This window comes from Ictidomys tridecemlineatus, chromosome 6, assembly GCF_052094955.1.
Source record: "Ictidomys tridecemlineatus isolate mIctTri1 chromosome 6, mIctTri1.hap1, whole genome shotgun sequence".
Lineage (NCBI taxonomy): Eukaryota > Metazoa > Chordata > Mammalia > Rodentia > Sciuridae > Ictidomys > Ictidomys tridecemlineatus.
In genome coordinates this window covers 187,886,426-187,906,745 of record NC_135482.1, presented here as the reverse complement: position 1 = coordinate 187,906,745, position 20,320 = coordinate 187,886,426, and the positions used below count along the sequence as shown (strand labels likewise).

Below are 20,320 nucleotides of genomic sequence, written 5' to 3'. Positions count from 1 at the left end.
TGAAGCTCAGGAAGACAGCTCCAGATGAGCCCTGGGAAGAAGGGACCCCCACGAATGCCCCCCCAGGTGTCATGAGAATTAAAGGAAATGAAGGCCCTGTTTCATAAAGGTAATAAAGCACACCCACATTTAATCACTCAAGGCCTGACTTTATAGTGCTCCTAATTAGGTCTCGGCACCTACATGGCCTCTTCAGTGACGTGCAGACCAGTCACTCCTCTCAGGAATCCAAGAGATCCTCTGGGCCTTCAACGAACTGGTTGACACTTTCATATGTACATATCTTATATATTTATATGTACGTTATATATGTATGCTATATTATATATAAATATCGTATATTATATATTATATATTATATTGTATATGTAAGTGTTCCTGAGAGGTCAACTTGATCTCTTTTTGTCATGCATCTCTGCTGTCCCCAGACTCCTGAGCCACATCACATGCGTGAGCGGCACTCCACAGTGGGTAGGACGGGGAGCCTGGGGTCCCACAAGGGGAGGCAGCTCAGACATCGTTCAGCCACGCCTGAGGAGGTGGCTGGAGAGCCTTCCTGTGGGTCCTTCATCTGTATCCAGGGACAGCACCCACTGTCTCTCAAACTGTGATAACCAAACAACGGAATCGAAGTGTGGACAGTCAGTGACGCCCTCTGAGTGTCCCCGGGAGCCAGGCACCTCAGGAGCAGGGAGAAATGGTGAACAAGAGGCCTTACCCCCAGGAGCCCTCCAGCCCCCTGTCGGAGGTCACCACTGAGCAGACTAACCAATCAGGACTTCCCGTCCTGAGGGGCTGACGCAGAAGCCAGCACACGGCTGTGGTGGAGGTCACCCCGGGGCAGCCGACGCCCCGGGCAGTGCCCAGCAGACCCTCTGTGAAGGTTTGCTGCCCCCTCCCAGACTTCCTGAACAAGGAGAGCCATGCGCCATCCTCAGGCACAGGAGAAGAGCCCTGCCACCCTGAAAAGCTGCACAGGCGCCTGAGGAAAGGGACACTGAGATGCAGGTACCAGAAGAGGCTGCAAGGGTCACTTCCCGAGATGATCATCACGGAGCTGAGCTCTCCTGCCACTGCTCGGGGGGAGGCAGGGTCTGCACTGTCCCCCTCCAGCCCTGCCAGCTCTGCAGCAGCCACGGGCGTCTTCCCGTCACCTGAGAGCCTCTTCTCCACGTGCCGTTAGGACCAGGCCTGCACAAGGGCCCAACATGGCTCCACTCCACTCCTGTGCGCTTCGCTCCTCCCACACAGCATTGCTGATGAGAAGAGTAAACACCAGGAAGAAGCCATCCGCTCACCCCACAAATGTCAGAGAAACGAGGTTTGTTTGCCAGAGGGTCGTGAAGACGGGGCACATTAAACCTTCTCAGGGACCTCAGTGGAGGTGGCCTGGCAGGGGGACGTGCTATGAACCCTTCCAGAGCCCAGGAGTCACCATGTCTTACCACTTCCACCCAGAGATGATAAAACACCATGCAAGAGCTCACCATGAATACTGTTTTTGAGTTTTCCTCCCAGCAGAGGAAGTACCCAAAAAGACGGTCCAAGTTCAGCAGGAAAGGTGGCCGTGGAACCGGCTACAGAACGGAGGACACTGTCACGCTCTCTGCCCTGGCTTTCCAAAAGGTCGACTCTTCATAGTGATTATTTTTTAAGTTTATAAATAATGATGGAAACAACCAGGGGGGTATGATTTGGTTCTTGGTGCCAAGAAATATTTAGGGAATTTGCACTTAAAACTTTTTTTTGCTTTGACTTTAAAAAAGGTGGATGCAGGCAGAGTAGGAAGACGAGGCCCAGTGCACTCAATCCCCAATCCCCGGGGGAAGAGGACGGGGTTCACAGAAGAACGACCCCAGAGGGAAACTCCAGAGACTTCTGGCCCTGTGCCCTGCTCATCTGTGTCGCACACGCAAGCGAGCGAGGAGAATTCACTCCCGGGGGCCCAGATGGCGCTGGCGAAGAGGACGCTTCCAGGGCCAGACACTTGGCTTTGAGAGGTCTCAGCAAAAAAGTTTTGGAGCAAGATTTTAAAACAAGTCGATTCTGGAGCTGGGTCTCTGCAATCCTGCAGTCACTGTCCTCCAATCCAAGTGCTGTGACTGAGTCACCACGGCAGCCCTGATGGCTTCCAGCTGTGGATGGCCTGGCTCGAGCTGTTCTCACAGAGCCCAAGGCAGCAATTTAGAATCCGCTCCGTCCACAGGAATGCTGACACTGGCTGCAGCCAGTTAGGGAAACCATCTGCTGCTCATGGGCCAAGAAGAAACATTCTGACCAAACTAGAAAAATAAAACATGAATGGATGAGGCCTGTCAAAACGAGCAATGCCACTGAGTTCTACTGTAAAATAAATGCCCTCTAACATTCATTCAGCAAGCATTGAATGAGGGCCCAGTATGAGTCAGGCACCAGGCTAGAGGCTAGGGGTATGATAAGAAGGCAGGTCCCTAGCCTGAAACGCGGATTCTGTAGTGGCCAAGCACATCAATGCCCCACCAACCGTACATACTGTCTTTCCAGGATGCGCCAAGAATTGTTCTAGATACTTTATTTGTACTGACTTTTTAAATTCTCCTGTAACAGGAGGTAAGGGTTATCATCCTCTTCCTCTTATGGAGCAGAAAGCAGAGGCCAGGCAGCCTAGCTCCACCCGGATAAAAACAGTCACTGCCTCAGGGAGGAGGCCTCTGGGTAAAACTAACAGGATCTTTAAGGATGCACAGGAGTTTATTGGGAGGCTAGGAAAGATTCCTTCCAGAGAGGTTAAGAATGCAAAATAGAGCATCAAAAATTATTAACAGAGGAAAACAATTCTATTTCTACTTCTTGAGCAGGGACTCCCTAAACAGTAACTAGGAATAAAGAATTCCTGGACATTCTTCAGTGTGGGGACACTGAAGAACCACAGTGAAGTTCAGCACAATGACCCTGCGGCCAACACACAGCACTTGCCAGCTCCTCGGACCAAATCCCGTTTGGAAGCACCATTCAGCAGCAGGTGTTGATAGAGAGCGGGCTCTTCATGGCCCCCACCAGGAAACCCTGAACCAAGTGCCCCACAACAGTGGCCAGGAAGAGAGAAGAGGGGGAGGGCAGGGCGGTCCCAGGTTCCAGAGGTCTAATTCCCAGACCACTGCAGGTGCTTTCCTCAGTGTGCTTTATGATTCCAGAAAGCAGCACGGGCTCGGTTCACTGTTAGGAACGCATCCCCAAGTCACTGCGAGATTGAATCCCACCACCAGAGCGTTCGAAAGGGGCCAGGGTTGTTTGCGATGAGCAATAATTTGGCAGTTTTAAACACGACTATCGTGAGGTTTATCTTTCCCTCAGACACTTAATTCACACTCTCTGAACAATGTTCTTTGAAATAAATGTAATTTACTGAATTATATCCCATAAACAATTAAATGATGGGTTACCACCGTCGATGGCAATTATTAAACCTCAGTCGCTCCAGCCAACAAAATAATGGTCAGACCGTCTCCACTTTAAAAACAGGTGTGTTCCCAAGTCTGAAGTTGGCAGCATGGAATTCAGGACTTATTTTCTCCCTTCACAATGTCCAAGGAGCACCACTTAACAGCAGGTCAGAGAAGACGGTCCTCAGGGAAACCCACCCTTGCTTCTGGAGAGCCCAACACATGAGGTACTCTCTGGCCTGGGGACCCGAACGTGCTGCGCCAGGTAACTGGTACTGTGTGCTGGTGGCGGTCCTCACCCTCTAGCAGAGCCACTGGAGGAGGAGGCCCAGGAGAGGACGAGGCAGGGGCTCAGGAAACAGCAGAAGCCTCGAGGTGGGCAGGGCAGGTGCCTGGGCGAGGGGCTGCAATCGGTGCAGAGGCCAAGGCCACTGGCTCTCCCTGTGCTTGGCCTCTGGCCACCATATGATTCCTTCCCTGGCCCTGGGACGACGAGCCTCTGTGTTTCTAGGCTGCCATACGGAGCCTGTGCTGGGGTTTCCCACACTCCACACGCCCCACCTGCCAAGGCCACGCACATGGTCTCTCCTGATCTCCCAACATGAAAATACACAGACGCCTCTTCAGTGGATTTCTCAGGATTTTTCTTGCCAGAACTCTGTACACAAGTGAAATGGGACACAGACGGACGGACAGACAGACATACACACACACACACACGCGTGCGCACACACACGTGTAAACACTTATATGAGAGAGAAATCGCATATGATATCAGCAAATTAAACTAGGATCCATCGTGCATACATACACATGCACAGTTATGGATATGTGTGTGCAGAAAGTCAGGAAAACACAAGTGACAAGGTCATCCACATCACTACATGAGCAATTCATCCACAAATCTGAAAACTGGATTGCTCAGGACAAGAATGTGTCGTCGGAGCCAAACAGGCAGACCTTCTCCGGCCTCCTCCTGTCTGAGACGTGGGAAAGACCTTCCCACCCAAGGCTGCCCACACCCTGGGGTTCACAAACACACCCTCTACTTACTGGAACCTCAAAGGCCTCCTGGGTGTCGTCCAGCATCTGGATTTTGATGGACATGAGTTTTCCTGAAGGCGTCGGAGGAGGCTTCTGCCCATGTTCCAGGGTGCTGATCCCCGAATTCTCTGGTGCTCCCAGTCGTGAGCCTGGGGTGGGCTTCTGCTCTATTTCCCCCATGATGAAAGTAGCTTATGGAATATCTGCAGGAAGCAGTGAGAAAGAAAAATCCATCAGGAGACTTTAGAATTACTTAAGTAACTCTTATCATCTTCTCCCCTTTACTATGGGAATTTCTCCAAATCACACCAGGGCGAGCATGCTCTCCACCTGTCCCCCCACACGGGGACCCCTGTAGCTGCCTCCAGTTCATTCAACAGCAATGTCACCTTTAGACACGCAAGGCATGAAAATGTTTTTGCATCTTTTAGTCATCTGCATATTTTTGCATGTTGCTGCATATTTTATTCTTTTCTTAGTCTCACAGTCAGCTCTTAATTATTCATGCCACAGACTCAGTTGTGTTCCACATTTTATTCAGTGTCTACAGTGAGCGAAGCACTGCTTTCTACGCGATAAGACGGGTTGGGAAGAAGATAACAACGCCCAGGCCTTGTCGTTAGCCGGTTAATTACCTCGCATGGACACAGTAACGTATTAAGTGGTGTGGGAATTATCGAGATAAATGGAGAAAACACACATTGTGGCAGCTTCTAATCTGAATGAAGGAATGATCATACCTCACATGGACACAGGCAGGGTTCTCGAGTTTCTATTACAATAGAAATGTTACAATTGTTATATTACAGTAACTTCACGATTGGCTTCTTCCTCATCACACAAAACAATTCTCTTCACTCCCTGCACAATCCACTTTCCCACGACACACCGCCTTCGGCCCTGCCTGCCACCAGGGTTCTGCTCCAGGCTTCACGTGCGCACCTGTCCCTGGCTGACCGCTCCGCCTTCTTTCTCCACCTTCTTTCTCCACCTGGAAGCCTCTACCACGGCTTTGCACCTCAGTTCACAGCTCACATGCCGCCGTCCTCTCTGTGCTCCTGGCTCTGTCAAGGCCACCCAATGGTGGAGGAGCCCACGTGCTCCATGGTGGGAGGGGTGCCCATTTACCTGCCCCCATGGCACTATGGAGACCCTAAAGGAGGTCCCAATCTTGCACACTCTCTGCATCTCAACACCCACCTAAGCACAAAGCCCGGCAGAGGGGAGCTCCGTGTGGGCTCCCTAAAGACCACGCCATCAGCTGGCGCATTTGTACGACGGCTGCAGGAAGGGACACGGAGGAGGGCGACCTCCGAGGAAGACGAGGGTTTCAGGCTGGGGGAGTCTTCCACTGAGGGGAGGCGGCTCTGAGCGCAGTTGTGTCTCAACAGTGGAGCAATCCTTGGGCACAGAGGAGACACACAAGAGGGACAGCGCAGAGGAGGATTCGGGACAGAAGTGAGATGGCACGTGGGCAGAAGAAGGAGAGGCACACGTGGAAACAGGCTGAGCTCAGACCCCGAGGCCCGCGAGCGCCAGCCGAGACATGCAGCCCGTACCCTGTAGGCACAGGACAACGAGGGGCCAGAGTGACACGTGACAGAAGAAGCAGCTTAGAAAAGAGAACCTGCAGAGGATCGGTGATGGAGAAAGAGATGAGAGGGCGGGAGCCGGGGTGTCCCTTCCAAAGCCATGCCAACGACGTGCTTGAGTGACAGCTTGGACAGAGGGATGGGACGCGGGGGAGATGTGATAAACCCGCCTTTTCTCACACATCCAGCCACTCGGAGGAGATGAGAGCAAAGGGTGACCGTGATGGGAAAGTTTCCCTGCAGGGCAGAGGTGGCAGGCAGGAGGGCAGGTGTGGGTCTGACTGGGACCCTGGCTGGGGTTGCAGAGGACGTCCCCAGCTGTCGGGGGGCGGGGGGTGGGGGAGCTGGACGCAGGCCGGGCAGAGTCCACCTCGCTGGGTGAGTGAAAGCCAGAGAGTGAACAGAACGGACACAGGGGGACCAGGAGGCAGAAGACCCACCAGCCAGTCACAAGGGACGATGGAGGAGGAGAAGATGGGAGTGGGGGACAGGAGAGGGCCAAGGGGACGCCTAGTGACAAAGCCAGCAGTGTGGCAGCAGGCGTGAGGCACAGAGTCAAGCCCGCGTCCCACACTCGACACAGGGGCCCTTCAGCTCACTCCTCAGGGCAGCCAGCGGCTGGGCGTCCCACTCTCGTCCTCTTCCTGAGAGTCCAGTCCCATGAAATTTCCCAGAAACTTCCTTATGGAGGCGCCCAGCCTCCCGGTGGTGAATCCTCTGGCGGGGCCCCACGGGCGAGGCCAGCCCCAGGGCAGCAGGACAGAGCCTGTGAGCCCCATCAACAACCTGGGCCAGCAGCCAAATCACCCAGGCCTAAAAAATGTGTCCCTCCATGGGACAGTAGAGCCTGAGTGCCTGCTGCTCACTCTCCACCCCCAACCGCCGCGGCCAAAGCCTGGGAGAGACCACTCTTGACTCTTTCCTGTGACCCGCTCCTTCCTTTGTGAACACTCTGCAAGTCCCTGTTCCTGCCCTAAGTACGCACCAGGAATCAACTTCTAACCTGCTTGGTGTGTGCTGGGCCACCAAGTAGTCCTGAAAGCTGAGACCAAAGCTGCTCGTCTCTAACTCTGAGCCCAGGAAGACAGCGCCCACATTAGTTCAGTGAATCCAATGTGAGGGGTGATGCAGTCATTACCAGCGGGGCGCAAAATGGTCATAAACCAGGCAAAATTACTTCTGTATATGTTTCCTGTTTGATGTCTCACGATTAAAAATAAATGCAATCTCCAGAGAAAACTGCGCCCTGCACCCGGGGAGCCTCCTCCGCGTCCCCTCCCTCTGTGGGGGTCTGGCCCTTCCTCTCACGGCCTCTGTGCTGGGCTCTGCCACTCTGCCTGCTGCTACTCAGTCAAGGGTCACGGACTGGCTGGGCTTCAACCAGACATGGAGCTGATGACAAGAGGGAAGGGGCCCCAAGTCCCATGTCACCCCCCAGAAGGTGCCAGAGCCCTTCCCTGCCAAGGCATCTTCCGACCTACCTGAGTACTGAGCAAGGCCCTCATCCCGTGAACAGAACCTTTTCTTTCCCTCTTGCCCAAGACCCTCAGAGGCATACACAAATTTTTAGTACCCTGGCATTTAAAAATCGGAGTTAATGATTAATGGAGATTGGGTGCCTTAACTTCCTTTTCCTGTAATCCTCAAATGACCCGAGGCCTGTATCATTTCTACTTCTGGGTACTGACGTTTTCACAAAGTATGCCACATGTTCTGTTTCCCGGCTGGTGTGCAACAGTCACTGTGCATGGAAAGTTCTGTTTAATTCAAATATAAACCCAGCCGCGAGTCCTGAGCCCAGCATCCCAAGAATGCCAAGGGAACATCGCGGGAACGCTCAGTCATAAACCACAATCGATGTTTGGCATCAAAACCGGTAAGCCCGGAATATAGGGTCATCCTCCAGGTAAACAAGTCCAACCAACCTAAAGGTCTCCTGTGTATAAACATTAACCCCTGCTCTGTTCTGGCTTCCCCTCCATTCGCTTTCTGACCTCTGGACTCTGGAGGAACCGTCAAAACCAAGGCTTCATTATCCCTAACGTGATCATCCCAAGCCTAAAAGTAAAAAGCTCTTTGTGAAACTACTTTGCTCGATTTGAAAAGTTACTTCAAGTTAACAAAAAGGAATAAACTTTTTCACCAGCAGAGAAAAGATGAAAAACTAGAGTTGTCTGGCCATCAGATCCTGGTTTAAAGACTTCCGCTTGGAATTCACCCAAAGCCATAAGGAGCACACACACAAAAATGCAAACTCCTCCCCGCAGGAGAGCGAAGACATCTGCAGCCCCAGTCCACAGGCTGTGAGAAAGAGCTGCCCAGCTGCAGGGGAGGTCAGACAGAGCAGCAGCAAGAGGCTTAGAGGGCTGCGGCTTTCAGACAAAAACGGCAGAGCCTGGGTCCCCAAAATAAGCAGAACACCAGCCAGCAATGACTTTCTTGGAACGACATGACAGATGTGTAGATGGGCAGCAGTCCCTTTCCCGGGCACAGGTGGCTTGGAGTGAGAAGCCCACAGGCAAGTCACAATTGGAGGAAGCAGCCTAGTGCTGAGGTGAGGGGAGGAAGACAGGTAGTGTCAGGAACAGCGTCTTCACCACCCAAGTCTCAGCAAGCAAGAGAAACCCAGAGGCCGCAAGATCCCTACACACACACACACACACACACACACACACACACACACCCCATAGGGTTCCCATGAGGATGGGCCAGGCCCTCTCTGCTGGCCCAAGGGGGAGGCTCCTGCAAGGAGCTGGTGGATAAAGAACTCCTCTCGTGGAAAAATGGGCCTTTACAGGATGCTGCAGGAAATAAAAATAAATAAATAAAAAGACAGATGAACACCCACCCCGGAAATGTCATGTGCAACAGATTAAAATTTTGCCCATGTTACCATAATTCACAAAGTGTAACAGAATGACAGATTCCATAAACAAAAACATAAAAGGATTTACAAGGGTTCAGGAAGCTCTGGGGAGACTCCTGGAGGAAAATTCCAGAAGCAGAAGTAAAGCAGGAAGGCAGATCCCAGAGGCAATAACAGAAACAAGAACAAGAATAAAAATACTGGTTGAGCATCCCTAATCTGAAAATCCAGAGTCGGAAATGCTCCCAAATCCAAAACTCTGAGGGCACCGACATGATGTCCCAAGTGGGAAATTCCTCACCTGACCTCACATGACCCATGGTGGCCAAAACACTGACGCCCCAAGAACATCGCACAAAGTCACTTTCGGGGTATGTCCATAAGGTGAGTATGAAACAGAAAAGATCTTTGTGGGTAGACTTGGGGCCATCTCATTGTGTATATATAAATCGTCCCAAATCCAAGAAAATCCAAATCTGAAATACTCAGGGTCCCAGGAATTCCATGTAAAGTTATTCAGCCTGGGTCACCCAAATAGAGGCCAAACTGAGGCAGGTGAAAGGAAATAAGTGCTGGCGAAACAATGGGGGTTGAGGAAAGCAAGTACAAGGTTGAAAACAGAAAATGAATAGACATGAAAGATCATGAAGCGATCCGACACCCCACAACTGGCATCATTAATGGGGGAAAAAAGAACGGAACAAAGGTCGGGGGACCTCAGTGAATAATTCAGGAAATCATTCTAGAAGTGAAAGACGGTTTTCCACAACACATGAACGTATTCCACACCAGGAATAACTACCAGAAAACGCTCACCACAAGGACATTTCCCAGGTTACCGCTGGTCTTTAAACACTAGGAAGGAATGATTTAGAAACCTAGATGAAAGCTTCAAATAAAAACTGGAGGGGACCAAAGTTCAGGTTTCTGCACAGCACACACCTGACCTAACTGTCAAAATGCCTCCAGAGAAATAATTAATCAAAACTTTAAACCCAGCCGTACGTTCACTCAAACATAAACAGCCAAATGTTTAAATAACCAAGAACTCAGGGGGAAAAGTTACCAAAGCCCTTCTTAGAGAAATTAAAGGATAAAATTTGGCAAAACAAGAGGTAAGTAATGAAACAACGAAAAAGTCATTATTAAACTTTAAATTTATTTATCTCATAAGAGGAAGACTACAATAATTATAATGGCTACAAAATATTATACCTCCTGAAAATATTCAATATAACATAATTAAAAACACAGCAGGGAAAGGAGTAGAAATAGTAAGAGGCATTGAAAGTTGGCTGCTACTTCACATTTTAAAACTGGCAAAAGCAAGAATTTCTGTCTCCAGAGAGATGGTTAGTTAGCACATGAAGAAAGTAACCTCACTGGTCATTAGGAAATGCAAATTGTACCCATGATGAGATACGTTTCACACCCACTATAATGGCTACAATAAAAAGGCCAACAATAACAAGTGTTGTCAAGGACATGGAAGAACCGGAACTCATTCATTGCTGGTGGGAATATAAAATGGTACAAATAGTTTGGGAATGTTTTGGAAGTTTCTTTAAAATGTTATAAATTTAGCACAGGACCCAAACCTTCCCCTAATAATGCAGCAATTTCATTCCTCAGTATGTACCCAAGACAAATAAAAACATGTCCAAAGACTCATATATAAATGCTCACAGTCAAAAAACACAGACAAGTGGAAATAATCCAAAGTTCATCAAGTGGTGAATACAGAAACAGAACGCGATGCATCCATACAAGGGGTTATCATTCAGCACCACGAAAACCCAACTGTTGATATACAACACAACATGGAGGAACCTCCAAAACATTTTGCTAAGTGAACAAAGCCAGGCGAAAAAGACTACACAGGACAGGATCCTATTTTTATATAAAACGTTATAGGGGGAAAATATTATAACCCCCACACACACATACACAAACTTAGGTCACAAAAATTTCTGTTAGCAGGCACCCTGTCTGCATACCCACACGAGGGTCCTGCCAATAACTAATTTGTATCTCATACGGAGAAAAGGCTCTATCCAGAGAGTAAATATCCAGACTGCTTGCCTGGGCTGGTGTGGGACCTGAGCTGACAGTAAAAGGCACAGGGGGCTGGATCTTTAGGGGCTAACAGAAATGCTCAGATGCTGGGTTGTCTTCAGAGTCACACAAGTCTAGACGACTGAAAAAGACCATCACATGGTACACTGAGAGGAGGCCAAAGTCATGATATGAAAATCACACTTCAACAGGGCTGGAGGTGGCTCAGTACGCAGAGTGCTTGCCTAGCATGCACAAGGCCCTGGGTTCGATCCCCGGCACCACCAAAAAAAACATACCTCAACAAAGCTTGGCTCTGAGGACCAGAACCTCTCTGGAAGAATGGAGAAGTCAATGTCCAGCAAGCTGGCTCCCTTGTGGCCACAGGCCTTTGGAAGGACAAGCCTGAAGAAGCTCGAGTCTTGTTTTCATTTTATGCCTTTTAAATTTTGTACCATACACACATATTACCCACTGAAAACTAATTATTTTTTTTTCTTTCATCTACTAAAAGCACAAAAAGCTGCTGACTACTTCAGCCCTATTTAGAGCATAAATCTAATGAGATGAAATCACAGTGAAGAAGGGGACAGCTGTCAATCAAAACAGGTTAACAAAGAAAAATTTTGTGCAAGATTTCCCCCTTCCTGTTTTAAGCTACTTAAAAATTCCAGGTTAAGAAAAATTCATAAAAAGTTGTTATTCATAGGAGAAGCTAGAGAGAGAAGGAGAGAGGGAGAGAGGGAGGGGGGAGAGAGAGAGAGAGAGAGAGAGAGAGAGAGAGAGAGAGAGAGAGAGAAATTGACAGGAAGCTAAAGGGCTGGGCTGCGAGGTCCCCAAAGCACTCAGCACACACATGTCAGCCAGTGACATTGCATTTGTTGTTTTGTGGGGACAAAAGTCAAATATGTCAGATGCAAAGAGAGGATGATTGGATTCCCAACAGCTCTTTTCATCTACCTTGCTCTTAGGAGCCAGAAACTGCTGTGGGACAAAGCCACCTTATGCTCCTGTCCCCTGGGGTACCAGGGCCAGAGCCAGCCCCAGGAGAGGGGAGGGTGTAGACAAACCAGAAAGACTGGCGGCCAGCAGCTCTGCAGGAGCACAGCAGCTCAGCTGGGCTTCTCCGGGGGACTTAGATAAGGGGTTCTGGAAAATTCAAACACAGCTATCTGTGTGGATAAATGTACTTATTTCCCAAAAAGTCTGCGAGCAAGGGAAACAACCACAGTCCACTGTTTTACATCACCCAGACACTTCACACGGGGGAGGCCCAGCTCGGCCTGTTTGATCATCTGGGAAAAGGGGCCAGGTCACCGTCTGCAAGGAGGGAGCTCCAACTCCACCAGCAAAGCAGGGAAGAAAGAATTAACTACAGAAACTAAATTGAGACTATATGTCACTGTTTTTTCTCCCTTACCATAATAAAAAAAATTTAAAGTTTTTGTCAATTGAATAGGCTATCTTAAATCCTTCCAACAAATCTCCAGAACATATTTCAAGAAAAATTTCAGAACAGAAGGGATACTTCTTCATGTTCATCATTTTTATACACATTAATTCAGAAAAGCTGTTTCAACCCTAACCCTATCGGCTCAAAACCTGAGTCTAGTCAGTACCAAGTAAAGGGAGCAAGTTCCCAGCAGGGTCTCACCCACCCGTAGGACGGCTCTCCTCCAGGGACTGCGCTCCCACCGTGGGACACTGGGGTCCAGCAAGCTTCGCGGTCCCAGGGCCGTGCTAAGCTCTTCTGCTGCTTCTCCTTCCTGGCTCCAGAGCCACCTCCAGACCCGATCTTTCAGGGAGAAGCCCCCCTCCTTCCTCCCTGGGCTGGGCTTGCATTCAGCTCATAGTGCACACTTCCCAGGCCTTTCTCCTCTTCCTGCCTTGCCTAGAGAGGACAGTCCCGAGGGCCTGGGAGGGTCTAGTTCCCTGGAGGACATCAGCCTCTTGCTTTAGGGCAAGGGCTGGCTCTGGGCTCCAAGTCAGTGGTCCCGGACTTGGAGCCGTGAGAACAGCAGCCAGTGGCGCGTGCTGGGATCATCGTCCTCCCCCGCCATCTACAGCAGAGCTTCCTCAAAGGTGCCGGCAAGTCAGCAGAAGCAGAAGCACTTGGGTTGGTTAGACAGCCAAGCTCTGAACAGCAACCCGAACCCCACTGACTTGGAAATGCTGGGGTGGCCCGGGCTCCCGGGTTTTAACAACTGTTCAAGGTTTGAGATGCAGGCTCAGCCTGGGGACCACTGCTCTGCTGCTGAGGGTCCCAATTAGGATTAGCTCAGATAAGGGTGTAAACTTCAAATGGCCACAAAGCAGGCTCTTCCCGGTGAGATGACTTCCCCAAGAGCATGTCTTTCTCCCTGCCATGCTTCATACACACACCAAATGCAGTGAACCACTTACAATTTTTGCAATATCTCTTATCCCCCCAGAACTAAATTCTTTGCCAAATCACTTTTAATTTATAATCTAACCTTCTCAGAATAAAGGCAATACCTTTGCACTGATTTGGCAGAGCACATTTCCTCCATTAACTAGATAGACAAAGATAAAAATGTGAAATGGAGGCAGAAATAAAAGGAACTGGAAAGAGAAAGCTCTCCTATGGCAACCTGAACCCCACTGACTTGGAAATGCCGGGGTGGCCCGGGCTCCCAGGTTTTAACAACTGTTCAAGGTTTGTGATGCAGGCTCAGCCTGGGGACCACTGCTCTGCTGCTGAGGGTCCCAACTGCAGAAAATCAGGAACCCAGAAAAAATAAATCCCCCATAATTCAGATTTAGAGGATGCCAATTCCTTAATGATCCTGAGAGCACAGTCTTCCGACTTGAGCTCAGCCATCACCCACCTCTACGAAGAAGGCAAGGGGACACGAAACAAAGGAAGAAGGTGGCCTTCTGGAGAACGGTCCCTGCCAGCCCCTCTGACCACACACTAATGTGCACACGGGCACTTTCTTAGGGTGGGCCAAACTCACTCTGCTAATGTCACTGCGTGGTCATCCACTCACTAAAGCAAGTCTCTCTCTTTAATTGACGATGGTCAGCCTCTCCAAATATTTGTAGAAAGCACCTAACCCCTGCCTGCCTGGCTGCCCACAGGAAAGGTGCAGGGTCACTAGATCTGCTTACTCAACATCTATAAAAATAACAAGCATAATACTTAAAGTACACCATCGTTTAAGTGTCCAAATAATCGCCTTCTCCACCATGAACAAACATCCATGAGGGTATTCTATGTTTCCGTGACTGCACTTTGCCCTTGTGGGACGGGAAGCAGCGGTATGGCGCCCTGTGGCCACGTCAGTGGAGAAGGGATGCATATCCATCAGTCAAGAGGGAAGAGGTACCCGGAGCTGCTGAAGGCCACGTGTCTGCTTCTGACAACAGGTGAACTGGAAAGCCTCGGAGAAGCCACCTCACTGAGGAACCAAGACGTGAACTGGTCCTTGAGAAAACACTGGGGGTTTTTAAGGACCAGTGATGGCAGGTGGCATGGCGTGGGGGACACGTTGGGACATTCAGTGGTGTGCACTAAGCATCCACCATGTACCGGGATCGGTGCTGACGGTGGATCCTGAAGACAGGTGGGGAAACGGGGAGTGGGAAAGGAAAGGGCAATGAGGGGCAGAGCGCAGGCTGCCTGAGTACCAAGCCCAGGGGACGGTCCACCGGGGGCGGGACGGCCGCTCACGTCCTTAAGGCGAGGCGAAGGAACACGTGGGTTGAAGGACAAACTTGGACAGTGTGCGCTGGCTAGATCAGGACACAGGCCAGTTAGGGACATCCATGATACGTGTAACACATGAAAAGAAGGTGGTGACGGCGACGATGGAGGGAGAGAGACGCGTGCTGGGACGAGTCCGCCGTCCAGCACCTCCCGTGGGGAAGAAGGTGGAACGTGTGAGAGTCCAGAACTCAGACACAGGAGAGAGGACGAGGACGAAGGTCCCCATGGGCACCCTGACTCGGTGCCCAGGAAGCTCTGCAGTCCTGCTGCCACTTCGTGAGCAGCCACCACCCTCACCCTGCGGCCACCTCTCCAGGGCTCTCCCCAGAGTTCGACCCTGGACAAACAGAGAAGCCGGAGGGTCCAGAAAGAGACACTAGAGACGTGTCTCTGTGTTAGAACCTGCTCCACAGGGGACACCGAGACCGTGGGTGACATCTGGAGGGTGTCTGAAAGGGACACAAGAAGAAAGAACAAGATGAGGGGCTAAAGTGGATGCCAGTATTCACAGGAGAGAAGGGGAAGCAAACGCCAGGAGGAATCCCGCATCCTCGGAGCTGGGCGGACATTTGGGGAGCACCCGTGACCACACTGTCCCTGCAGCACGAATCCCATTTTTACAAAAAAACTGAGCCTCAAAATCCATTATAAAACCCTAATGGGGAGCATCGAGGCAACAGGACCGGCACCAAGCTGGGCATGGTGGAGCGTGCCCGTCATCCCAGTGACTTGGGAGACGGAGGTAGGAGATCCAAGATCACAGCCTCAGCAACTCAGTGAGACCATGTGGAACTGTGGAATTGTGGCTCCGTGGCAGAGCGCTTGCCTCAAACGTACGAGGCGCTGGGTTAGATCCTCAGCAGCACATAAAAATAAATAAATAAAACAAAGGTATTGGGTCCATCTACAACTAAAAAATTATTTTAAAAAATAATAAAGGCCTAGGAATGTGGCTCAATGGTTGAGCGCCCCTGGGTCCAATCCCTGGTACCAAAACTAACCGAGCCCAGAGGCTGAGCCACAGTGCTGAATGTCATCCGGGCCATAAGAATGAACCCTAAGAGAAGTCCTTCCAGTCGGGGGCACTAACGGGTCACCGGCACAAAGGCAGAAAGCGGCCATTGAGAAATAGAGACAGACTGGTTACCAATAATACGGATAAGAAATCAATTGGTCTATAGTAATAGATTGCAGTTTTATGTTTTAGGAAAACTGAGCAGATGATACAGAGAGTTCCCATACACCTTCTGGCCCCCTGTAGAGCTTCCTGCTATGCACACCCTGCATCAGTGTGGTCCAGTTGTTAAATACAGTTGACGGACCACGCTGATTCACCATGATTATTACCATTTGTACTAGGGAGTGAACTCAGGAGCACTCCACCACTGAGCCACATCCCCAGAGACAGGGTCTCACTGAGTTGCTTAGGGCCTCACTAAGTTGCTGAGGCTGGCTTTAAACTCACGATCCTCCTGCCTCAGCCTCCCAAGGTGCTGGGATTACAGGTGTATACCACCATGTCCAGCTCTGATTCATGATTATTAACCAAAGTCTAAAATTTACATTAGGAATCACTCTGTGTAGCACATCCCATGGGTTTTGACAGCTGTATAATATCATACTTCAGCACTACTGTGCCAAACGGCATCACCGCCCTGAAGTCTGTTCTCCATCTATTTGCCCCTTCCCCTCCCCCGCCTGCCCCAACAACCACTCATCCTACTGTCTCTAGTTCTGCATCCTCCAGAAGGTCATACTGTCATCATATGGTATGTGGCCTTTCCAAACTGGCTTCTTTCACCTAAGCAACATACATTTGAGCTTTCTGTGTTTTGTGTGGGGGGGGGAGGGGGGTGGCTTTAAAATCTCATTTCCTTATATGACTAATAGCTTTCCACTGTATGGACATACCACAGTTCATTTAACCATTCTGCCAAATGACATCACGGTTGCTTTCAGGTCTTGGCTACTTTGAGATGCTTTTCAGTTGCAGAAATGGAAGTAAGTAGATATTACCTCCAAAGGAATAAGTCGAACTTGAGGTTGGGAATGACAGGCCAAGCCCTGGAGCTCAGTGGGCAGACACCATACTGTCAGTTTCTGACTCAGCCAAACCCACATCTGGTCCTCAGCAGGTAATTTCACTTATCTTACCTGGCAAGTGTAATTTAGCTTATCTCGGAGGCCCTAGGAGATAACTTGCTTCCTTCAGTGCAAGAGAAAATGATAGGTTTCAATAACAAACTAAATGTGTCCAGAATGTTTTAAAAAGAAAAAAAAAAACACTAGGTTATTTTCTTTAATAAATCACAAAGCAAAGTTGGATTTATTTCCAAGTCAAGATTGCATATTCCCAGTGGCATCATTATTTAATAAGGAAGTTTCCAATAAAACATCCACCTGCCCTTTGTGATTCTCTGCTGAGATTTCACACACTGTGGAAATGATTCTTAAGGAATCGATGCCAAAATTTAAATGTGTTCTGCATCCTGTGTAACATTCCTCTGACATCTATTCTGGAGTAACAGTATTGTTTTAATACAATTTTAAGGAAAAAAAAAGAAAGAAAGAAAGAAAGAAAGAAAACATCCCCTCCCGCTTACCAAATCCAGTGAATCACAAATGAAAGGGCTTTCTTTCGAGGTGGGGAGAGGAAAGCAATTTCCAGTAATCCTCCAAGGACAGGCTGTTAACTTCTCCAACAGTTTCGATATTTTTTGAGAAATAAACTACGAGCATATAATCACAATCCAAATGAGGCAATAAAATCCAACAGAAGGGAAAGGGTATCGAGTCCTTCCCTGGAATAAATGCTGGGTTGCAACAGTGAAATGTCAAGGAATAAAGCCTGGAATTTAAAAAGCCAAACCCCTTGTGACGTGATGAGGAAGTCTAAATGTCAGCCTGGCTCACGGATCAGGTCGGTCATAAACAAGGCTGCCCATTTAAAAAGCCCACATTGTCGCTGCATATTACTGTGAAAAAGAGGCCGGTGGGATCCGATGGCTCCCTGCAGTGGAAGAAGCGAAGGGACGGAGAGGATCCCTGGCGGGAAAGCCTGCTTCCATCCTAATGTCTGACATTTTGAATGAAAATGACAAATGGGCCTGGGCTGCAGGCTGGGCCTTCAGGAGTCCATTCTCACCTGACCAACTCGTAGGCAGCACCGTCCACGTGGTGAGCACTGAGCCTGAGAGCTTAATAAATACCCACTCGGGGCTGGGCTGGGCTGGGCTGGGCTGGGCTGGGCTGGGCTGGGCTGGGCTGGGCTGGGCTGGGCGGCAGGGCGCTGGCCCAGCAGGTGTGAGCACTGGGTCGGGCCTTAGCACCGCATATGAACATAGGTAAAGGCCTGCTGCCCGTCTACAACTACAGAAAAAAATACATATTTTTAATGAAAAAAATAAATAAATAAAATAAATACTAGCTCATTAATCCTCACAACCTCCATGAGGGGACACTACCGCTGCCCCCGTTGTACAGGGGAGGAAACTGAGGCCGATCCAGTGCAGTTGGCCTGCCCGGCCCCCGGCCAGTCAGCAGCAGACAGAGATGAGTGCAGACAGGCGGTGCCCGGGGGCTTGTCCTTCACCAGCACACCTTCCTGTGGGGCCATTTCTGAAGGTCCCCGGCTCTAGTCTGCAGGGACCTTATGATTCATCACAAACTTCCCTAGCCCAGCACCCAGGTGCCAATCAAGCTCCTGGCTAATCATCCCGGGGAGCTCTGAAGGGTGCCGAGGGGAAAAGCTGGGGAATCATCAGAGTGTTTGCTGAGTGACTAGGAAACCTCAATAAAGAGTATGGTGCGCGGTTTGCAGTTCCGCGTTAGGAGTTTTTAAAATGTCTTCAATCTTTCTCGCTCCCATTAGCAAGGATTGATCAACAGGAGGTCAGGGCCACATTGAGCCCCGCAAGAGGAAGGTTCCACGGTGCCCGCCGTCCTGCTGCTTGAGCGCCAGAAAGGTCTCCGACAACACCCCGGGAGCCCCACGGACAGCGGGGTTGGACTCCAGACGCTGCTCACGGGCGAAGTCACCGCACTTAAGAGTAGGCCAGACTGCACAGCTCGGCCGCAGGACACGCAGGACACGCAGGACAGGAGTGGAGAGTGCCAGGGCTCCAGGAGCAAGTTCCAGATCGCTTCTGGCTCAAAAGGTGAGTCACAGACTGAAATGGGACATGAAAGCGCAGCCCATCCCTCCATCTTCCCACCAGGCACCCGACAGCAGTGCAGTTCACGGATCCGCATCAGGTGACTCACGCATTTCTGCACCACGTCCAGAGGGTGAGCGCCTGGAGAAGCAGGGCTCACTGAGGGCCTCGGCCAGGGAGGGGCAGGGTACGGGTGGAAGCTCGGGTCGAAGGCCACCCGCGTTCCACAGTGCCCTCCAACAAGCCACAGTGACAGAAACCCCAACCCAACCAGCGCAGGCAGAGTGGAAGTGACGACGTCCCTACAAAAGGAAAAGGCAAGACAGGAACATAAGTGTTTCTCAGGCACAGACTCAAACAACAACCGGCCTTGACACCATCTATCAGAGAAGCTGTGTGCAGCTGCCCCTCGCTCTCCATCACAAAGCCTAAAGTTAGAAGAGTTGAAAGCAAAATGGACCAGGCCTTTGCAAGTCAAACACCTGCACTGGTTGGAATAGTTTCCGCTGGGTGCGTGCGGTGGTGCACTCCTGTAATGCCAGCGACTCAGGAGGCTGAGGCAGGAGGATCTCCAGTTCAAAGCCAGCCTCAGCAACCACGAGGGCCTAAACAACTCGTTAAGATCCCGTCTCTAAATAAAATACACAATAGGGCTAGAGATGTGGCTCAGTGGTTGACTGCCCCTGAGCTCAATCACCGGAACTCAAATAAATACAGTTTTTAAGAATATTTTTTAACACTGAAAACCTAAGTAAATGTTATCCCACACAAGCCCCGCTTAAAGGAACATCCTCCATCATTGTAAGCAAGAATCATGAGCACAAATGTCTAAAGCATTTTCCAACTACAAAGAAAATAGACAAACTAAACCCAGAAATAAGATTTAAACAACGTAAGAACTTATAATCGGTTACAGAAAACATGAACAGACCAAAAGGAAAAACATCACGGAATAATTATGGAATTTTCCTCTTCCCCACATCTATATAACTAAGTCAGTCTGAGAATTTTTTTTTCCCCAAACTTCCAAATTTTCAGATAAACAATCTTTAAAAAAAAAAAAAAAGTTATATTCCAAACTCATTTTACTTGGGTCCAAACAAAACAAGAACATTTTTAATAGAAAGTTATGCCCCCTCCAAAAAAAAAAAACTCCATAAAATCCTACCTATGCAATGAAACACAAAAAGAACCCATCCTACTGTAAACACGTAGGATTTAAACTGAGAATTGAGACAGAACAAGCAGAAAACTGTCCACTCTATTACAGCCAAAAAATACAGTGTCAATCATACAATAAATAATTAATATAAAAAATCCCAGGGTCACACAGATACAAAAAGGCATTCAAAAACGGAACATCTGTTCTTCATTCATGCCCTTATTTACACACACTGTTGAGCAAGCGGGGACGGGCACATCACAACAGGGAGGGGAGACTGTGCGTTATTGTCATT

At 49.6% G+C, this 20,320-nt stretch overlaps 1 protein-coding gene and 1 long non-coding RNA gene across 7 annotated transcripts in view; one reads left to right on the top strand and one right to left on the bottom strand.

Moving 5' to 3' along the window:
- Farp1 (FERM, ARH/RhoGEF and pleckstrin domain protein 1) overlaps positions 1–20,320 on the bottom strand; it is a 263,579-nt gene that overhangs the window by 203,237 nt on the left and 40,022 nt on the right. For 3 of the 6 annotated variants that reach the window (XM_078016237.1, XM_078016241.1, XM_021729859.3), the window contains exon 2: positions 4,476–4,669. In XM_078016237.1, coding sequence (XP_077872363.1) covers positions 4,476–4,646 — 171 coding nt within the window. In that variant the 5' untranslated portion in view covers positions 4,647–4,669. Of the gene's footprint in view, positions 1–4,475; positions 4,670–7,539; positions 7,678–9,740; positions 9,851–17,312; positions 17,499–20,320 lie in introns of those variants that run through there. The other 3 variants (XM_078016239.1, XM_078016240.1, XM_078016238.1) reach the window with 3 other exon arrangements.
- LOC144365203 (uncharacterized) lies at positions 17,348–19,521 on the top strand. Its single transcript, XR_013423498.1, has 2 exons — positions 17,348–17,886; positions 18,581–19,521. It is a non-coding gene; the product is annotated as an uncharacterized LOC144365203 (long non-coding RNA).